General features: G+C 36.7%; 1 protein-coding gene across 2 annotated transcripts; it reads right to left on the reverse strand.

Moving 5' to 3' along the window:
• Nucleotides 1–1,153: 1,153 nt before the first annotated feature.
• CAX7 (calcium exchanger 7) lies at nucleotides 1,154–3,125 on the reverse strand. Of its 2 annotated transcripts, XM_088680707.1 has the most exons (2): nucleotides 2,787–2,974; nucleotides 1,154–2,604 (listed from the first exon to the last, which is right to left on the reverse strand). In XM_088680707.1, the coding sequence occupies exons 1-2, from the start codon at nucleotides 2,827–2,829 to the stop codon at nucleotides 1,274–1,276; spliced, it is 1,374 nt and encodes a 457-aa protein (XP_088536833.1). In that variant the 5' UTR covers nucleotides 2,830–2,974; the 3' UTR covers nucleotides 1,154–1,273. The 2 variants fall into 2 exon arrangements, with proteins under 2 accessions (XP_088536833.1, XP_068342067.2); XM_068485966.2 differs by having other exon boundaries at nucleotides 1,154–3,125.
• Nucleotides 3,126–8,270: the final 5,145 nt, after the last annotated feature.

Consider the following 8,270-nt stretch of genomic DNA (forward strand, 5'->3'; position numbering starts at 1 on the left):
CACTATAGTTATTCCGCTACGTATTTGATAAATTTTATGTAAGATTTTGTTATCTAATGTATGTGTAATCGTTATAATTTTATTTTATTTTCCACCATATCTTGGTTGTAGAATTTATTTCTATAGCTAAGATATGACTCACACCCTAGCTCGTGAATAGCCTTTATTCTCGGGTCGGGGTGTGACAACCACCTCTATCCGAGCAGCCTCGTAATGTGTGCTACCTCTAGCTGAGTATTGCTTCACGTTGAGCATCGCCTCATGTCGAGTATTGATTTCTGGACGACATTTAGTCATTTCAGCCCGTACATGTATTGGATTTGAAGTCTCTAGCCAAAATACTCTCTTGATTGAAGACTTGAAGGACTCTTGTTGTACCATATATTGAGCCTTATGACCTAGCTCATGATGTATGTAGGAGGTGAAGGAAATTCTTATTCCATAAAAAAGATCCTTCATCCTCACTTTAAGAGGAGCAAAGAAAGTAAAGGAGGGAAAAAAGAAGAGCAAAGAGAACTAACCCTAGCCTCTATTTCCATGTACATTGTAACATTCAATTTACATAGTGAAACCGGATCGACACCAGTGTGGACGTAGCTCCAACTTGGGATGAACCATGATATATCTTTGTGTTCTTGTGCGTTAGTGTGATTTACAATCGGATTTACGTTGGTCCAAGATTGACTCGATTTTGTGCATCAACATTCTTCATGCATATTTGTTCCACTTGTGTATATAATCCTTCTATTTTTAATAAAAAAACATTGAAAATCAAAAATTCAAAATTCCTACTCTACAGTTATTTTCATATCATACATCTCTAATACAGATCAGATTCACATATGTTTGTAGACCCTACTTTTATTAAAGAGTGGAGAGATTTCTTAGTGTGCCAGAAATACAGCCAAGTACTCCAAGTGTAATACTATAATTGTTTGGAAACTTGAGAAAAATAATTTGAACCAATTGTATTATGACATTGGTGTATTGAACCGTGTTTCCGGCATCTTGAAAAATTTCTCGTAGAGGTGATAATGTGATATAAAAGATGTGATGCGTGTAGCATATATTACTCTTGAAACTAAATTATTATCTAACAGATCCTTTAATAAACATGTAATAAAAGTCAAATGCTCTGTATACAAGATTAGTCTTGCTCCACACAACGATGACTATTGGATTTATGAAATAAATTAATGTACATCATATTTGGATATGACAGTCACTCGTACATGACTCTGTTGCAGCAAAAAAGAGCTTCAGCTGGATGCATTTAAAAGAACAAGAGCCTGGCTAACCTCACAAACAGAAAACACAAGTAAATTGCCACAAGGCCACTCCCCATATATCTATCCAGCTTCATACCCTTCTTTGGCAAGATCACAAGTGCCCAAAGTAAACCACCCATCAAAAACCCTATTGTTTCGTAGAGGGAATGGTCGGTAGGTATGACATATGAAGATGGATACTCAAACCATGATGACAGAACCAGTGACGTTCCCACTCCCACCAATGTGTTAAACATGGGCCCCGCATAGCATCCTGAAATAGCAATTTGGGCCCCATCTGTCCCACCCTTCACTGCCATTGTAGCATTAGCTATCAAATCATTGAGGGAGTTACCCCAAGCTAGGACAGTAAGTCCTAGAATTGAAGGGCTTATCCCTAAAATATTACCATATGATTCTAACAAGCCAACCAACTCTTCAGCAGTAATATATGTCCAGGCTACACTCATCAAAAACCCACCAACAAGCCAAGGGAACAAGCACTCCTTTGGTGGGCTACACTTATTTGTAGTCACGTATGCAAGGTTACTCAAAATTAACCCAATCAGCACTGCTGTCATGTAAGTTACCAACTTACCTCTTGAACTCAAATCTTCCCTCTGTGTGTTACAAAGGGCTGCCAGTAACATTGGTGCCAAAGCTACAGAAATAACTGCATAGGGCTTAGACCATCTTTCTTCGCTCACAACAGGTATGGTCAATCTTCTAGGCAAGTAGAGAGGTAGCTCCAAGATATAAATCAATTTTCCCAAATAAAAAAACCAATAATTTTGTTCTTGATCATCATGAAGACCCGTTTTCAAATTTGCGTTGGAAACGGGTTTATCATCATCAACATAGCCAAGTAATGGTATACTTGCAGTACCATCCGCTAAATCATCAAAACTTTGCACCACTGGTAAAGACTTTGAAGCTGCAAGATTTTTGTTCCTTTTGTATATTTGAGATACTGAAACGGTACCAACATAAACAAAGTAAATAGCAAGAAAAGAAAGGGAACCCCACAAGTTGATCCTCCCAATGACTATGATTGCCAGAAGGGATGAGAGAGAGAATAAGAAGAAGATGACATCCCTGACAAAGCTGGCCTCATCAACTGAAACCTGGTGAGGGCTTATTAGTATACTAATAACTCCCACCACAATGCTGGACACGAAGAAGGCACCTCCTAATACACTGTTGAGGCCAACATCGCCGTCTGCGGATTTTGTGAACGCAACGATGCTGGAAAAGACATCAGAGGCCCCGTTCCCAAGGGAGAGGAGGGTGACGCCGGCGATGGTAGGAGAGAGCTTCAAGATATTGGACAAACTCTCTAAGGAGGAACAGAAATAATTAGCAGCTGTGTTGCCCAATAGATAGAACAAAACAATAAGCCAAAGTAGAACTGCAGCATGACCCAGAATTGGAAAATTGCCAAGACTGCAGTAAAATATTTTCAGATAATGTATATACCCTTTAGGGTTGCAACCTGTGTGGGTTTTCACATACAAACACCTGGATTTATAATCTGCGTGTTGATGGAGATCTTTGCAGCCATTAACAGATTTGATATCCTCACTGAGAATATTTGCACTACTAATACTATTGGATTTACGGGTTGGTAAGTCTAAGTTATTAGGATGGAGATATGTTGTGATGAGAGAGAGACATAAGAGAAAGAGAAAGGAAATGTTGATGAATATGGAGAGTTTCTTGAGTTGAGGAATGGAGGCTGAGCTCGCCATTCAAACCAAACAAGAGAGAGCTTGTAGAGAAAGTGTGCTTAAAGATATGTAGATATAATTGGAGTCCACCAACTTTGGAACTTCTGGGGAATCTGTTTTCTGGTGGAGGTAACGTGAAGTATTAGCTTATATATATCACCTAAAGAAATGGACATTTATTTTTTGGCCGTTAAAAGATGAAGAATTGAGTTTATCATAAAATTAATTGAAAATATGAGAAATACCATTTTCTCATATGTGATAAATTTTCAAGTCTAATACGTGGACAACACAAATCGGATGATATGAAACACGTGTGTCATTGGGCTTCCACATAAACAATATACTTTGATACCATGAAAAAACAAAAAAAATGGATTTATGAAAAATATTAACTAAATTACTTATAAGCACAAGAAAAGTCTCTCATTTTCCTGACTTTGGATTCAATCTCAACAAAAGAAAGGGATATATATGAAATATTTCATATTAGAGGAAGTAGGTGTTTGAAATTTTGAATTACATATTACTCAAGTACTGACCTCAAGGTATTTTAATTTGTTTGTGGTAAAAGAAAATGTTTTCGGTGTTTAGGATTAAGCCAATCAACATGTAAATTATGTTTAAGGGTAGAAAGTGAAGGTACGATACTTGGCTCCTTCCCTCTACTTTCTAGTAAAGAGCCAAACAATGCTCTTTTAAAAGTTCATGAGTCCGGACTTAATTCGATAAAAGTTTTGGGCACCTTCATTTCTGTACGTAGGAGGATAGGAAATAATTATGATATATGGTTTTGTACACAAAAGAGGTTAAAAAACGAAATTTCCGAAAAGCATTAGGGAGAGGGGGTGCCAAAACAAAATATATATATCCACAATTCCACGTGCAATCACATCATCCATGGCCTCATATTTTAACAGGCAATTTACTTACTGTGAGTTGCACTTGCACACACCCTTTTGGCATCCTTCCGTGGTATGCCGACAACCTCAGGCCGCAAACAGACAATGAAAATTTGTATTTCCCGTAACTTATTTGATCAGATAGTGGAAATGCATGCATGGCAGTAGAGAGCTAGATTATAATTAAGACATTACAAGAAACCAGAACTACTTTGGCAGCACGCTATTGTTTCTTATGGTGGTGCATCTGGGAGAGTTTTTTTTTTGGGGTGGGGTGGGGGGGGCGCGGCGGGGCGCGGGGCGCCTTTAAAGTTTCATGGAACTTTGAATGAATTGTTAGGAATGCACTAGAAAAATTATATTTGCGTTTGAAAATGATTAGATGTAATACATAGGTTGAGGAGTTCATGGGTTGTCAAAGTTTTAAAGAGACGGGTTGAATAGTCCAACATCGAGATCGGTGAGACACAATTCCAACTTATATATTATTGTTTTCTCAAGTTGCCCCTAAACTGTAAACCCGAAACCCTAGCCATATACATAAATTAATTATTTTACTAAAAAAAAAGTTCATATATAATTCACTGAACGCTAAATTACTTTCTTTCACGTATGATTTCTCACAGCCATTTTGAAAGTAATTGTCTTCACAACATAACAACTTCATAGTCCAAACCAATTGTTAGGAATGCAGGCAACTCATGAATAATACTCTGATCCTCTCATTCTCAAAAAGTTTTATTCATAACCTTTTTTTTTATCAATCCTAGAACATGTCGTGTAGAATACGCACATGTAATTCGTCTCTAACTACTAAACCATTCCGTGTAGTTATAACCCTTTTTTTCAGAATTAAAGAAAGTATGTAGCATATTGATTGGATCGTCATCTGATAAAGTCGTATAATGTAGTTACTAGTACCAAGGGCGGAGGTACGCTTGGGTTGGACTGGGCTCCAGCACAGGGCAAATTGTGGGTTTTAAAAAAGTGCCATGTAATTTTATTGGTCTAAGTTGCCTTTTAAAATTTAGCCCAGCCTCTTTTCGAAAAATGAGGCCAGCCTTTAATGCTTCTCTATTGAAATTTTTACGCACCATTTTTAGCCTTTTATACACCTTGTTGGAAAATTTGGGTCTAATTGCTATAATAAATCACATAAAAAATCACAAAATAATTCATGCAATTATATATCACAATAATGCATGCACATGAGTAACCAATGTTAAATGAACATGATAGAATGGATTAGAAAAACTTAAAAAATACGATCGAGGCAAGTGTTGGACACTTTGTCCTTAAGTTTACGCACCACTATAATGCTCATGGTTGATTGGCGCATATTTCCCAAGATACAACGACCACATCCTTGTAATAGTAGCACTCCAAATCACAAGGCTTCATGAACCACAATTGTGTTGAAAACTCTCTCATATAGACTCAATGAGACTCTCTAATATTTAGTACACTCTATGTATGATTATGTAAAACAATAAAAAGTTATATTTTGTGATTATAGGGGATTTCCCTATTTATAGAATGTGAGATACCTCTTTGAAAAGCATGTGACTATTCATGAAGAGTCAAAAGTTGCAACTCTTCATTTAAGTAGACATATCTTTTTACCAAAAGGCTCCACTTCTAATTTCCATTCAATTAATAAATTTAATATAATAATATTATTGTAAAATTTTCCAACAATCCCCCACATAAATGGAAATTGACGCAATACCATGCAAATGACAATGTATGTCACATACCGGGCTCGACTCCACCGTAGCACGATATTGTCTGATTTGGGCCCCTACCACACCCTAGTGGACATTTGGGTCGGGATGTGTCAATGTAGACACTAGAGAGAGAATTTAGTAGGAAAAGTACCACATCGAGATTGGTGGCTTTTGGCTTTGAACCTTCCGTAGTAAATTACTATCGGATTTACTTGGCTAATCAGTGAATGCGATGTCTTGAACTGCTCAGCCATTTGTGTAAACCAAGACAATAGTAATCACACAATACCCTTCCAGACACCTCGTGGTTGCTCTGTTGTGTTCATTTTGGCCCTGAACAATTCTTGGTTTCTCATGAGCGCTTTTAGATAACTAAGCCCTTCAAAAAATTCTCACAAGAATGACCCCATTCCTCACTCAAGATAGGTGACTTCCAATTAAGAGTATCCTGCAATACCCCACTTGTTATTTCCAAGTATATGAATCATTAAAAGCAAAGCTTATCATATATACACTGCAGCTAGCAATGTTTCATCATAGGACATGGGTAGGAGATTATCTCCGCAGTGCTCCCATTGAATCATCCACAATTCGGTTGTCCCTTTAAACCTAGATCTTGGGATCTCCAGTCAGCTAGGTTGGGTTGCCATTATGGCGATTCTTAAGACGTAGGCTTTTAACCCATTCCCCTCGATGATACAACTTACTCTCTAGTCAAGCCTTTAAAAATTGGTGCCACCAGGTTGACTATTCATTATATGGCCATCACAAACTTTATATCCATGCATGGAAATTATCTCCTTTGAGAGTAGTTGTTTTCCAACGTAATTTCTCCAAACATGTGTGTTTGGATTTGATAAGTAATTTTGCTAACACTCGGGTAAAATCCCCCACATTTAAAGTATTTGCGAGAAGATCTCCAACCTTTCAATACCTTAAAACTTCAATTATAAGAGATAATCGTTGTCTCCTTTTAGAAGCAAATTACTTTTACATTATTTTTAAGTATATCCTATTTCTCAAAATAGCTAAGCCACCCCCACAATTCACACATATTATAGTTGCTTTAATGCTATTGGTAACTCACTCATCAAACTTAAGAAGTAAAAAACTATCAAGATGAAGGACAACATCACTCTTTGTGATCATAATCCTGTACCAAATTTGTTGAACTAACCATGACTAACATAAACAAATAAGGCAAGACTTTCACCGTGACTAATTGGGGTTAACTGCAAGACTCTATTACGATGTTCATAATACTTGACGTCTTTTACTATTATTTCTAGTCTCAAGATGTAGTCTGCATATTTTATAGTGCCACAAAGTTACGGTCTGCAAATGTTCCTTCTAATGCCCTGCAATACCTTATGGCGAAAGGAGCATAGGCATTTTATGCTTCAATTTTGGTGACCATCATCACCTTATTGTGATAACTAGCAACAAATAGACACGATACTACTATCATGCTCCGTCTTGAAAATGTTCAAACACCTTCTCTTTACCAACTATATAATTGTTGGGTGACTGCACAGTCTGCAGATGCTTGATACATGACCGAACTCAAACGATCCTTATGCGGTTATCCAGACCGGATACCACATCGCCATAGTACCTTTTCCAAGTGAAATGGTGCGTAGAAAACATGATTAATCTGATCATTAATTGTAACTCTAGACCGTGCATGGTTTAGAAATACCAAATGAGATTACCTTAAACAATTGCAAGAGATTCCAAGAAATACATATATCCCAAAAAATCACATACGCATATGTTCTAATATGTAACGAACAAAACTCGTGTCCTTAGAATAATGTCAGAATATTTAATATAATAATAATAGAGTGAAGCCGTATCTTGATTAGTATACCCAACACCCTCACGGTTTGCAAAGCCAAAGCATTTCACCATTTCATATATTATTCAACTTAATTTCTATTGCACGTATAAGATTATTTTTATTTCTTTTCACCAAAAGAAACCAATGCAAAATAGAGCAGAAAAGCATGAAATCACATAATTACATTCTGTACGTACAACGTACTCAATGTATTTCTTCCAAAAGTAAAATTCATTAATAACTTAGTTGACATACAAAATCTACCCCAGTCAAACAAACAGTTCATGCCAAACATCGTAACCTTAACGCTCAGGCATCACAAAATTGAAATTCAATGCAAGGCAAAGAGGTAACCAATTAACCAAGAATATAATAATTATTTTGGCAGTAAACAAAACAAAACCACCTCTTCATATGAAACTTGTCTTAAGATTGTTGGAAAAATTGGGTCTAATTGCTATAATAAATCACATAGAAAATCAAGAAATAATTCATGCAATTATATATCACAGTAATGCATGCACATGAGTAACTAATGTTAAATGACCATGATAGAACGGATTAGAAAAACCTAGAAAATACGATCGAGGCAAGTGTTGGACACTTTGTCCTTAAGACAAGTTTATGCCCCACTACAGTGCTCATGGTTGATTGGTGCATGTCTCCCAAAATACAACGACCACGTCCTTGTAATAGTAACACTCCAAATCACAAGGCTCTATGAACCACGATTGCGTTGAAAACTCTCTCATATGGACTCAATGAGACTCTAATATTTAGTACACTCTATGTATGATTATGTAAAA

Source organism: Pyrus communis, chromosome 12 (genome assembly GCF_041283825.1).
Source record: "Pyrus communis isolate YQ-2024b chromosome 12, ASM4128382v1, whole genome shotgun sequence".
Taxonomy (NCBI): Eukaryota; Viridiplantae; Streptophyta; class Magnoliopsida; order Rosales; family Rosaceae; genus Pyrus; species Pyrus communis.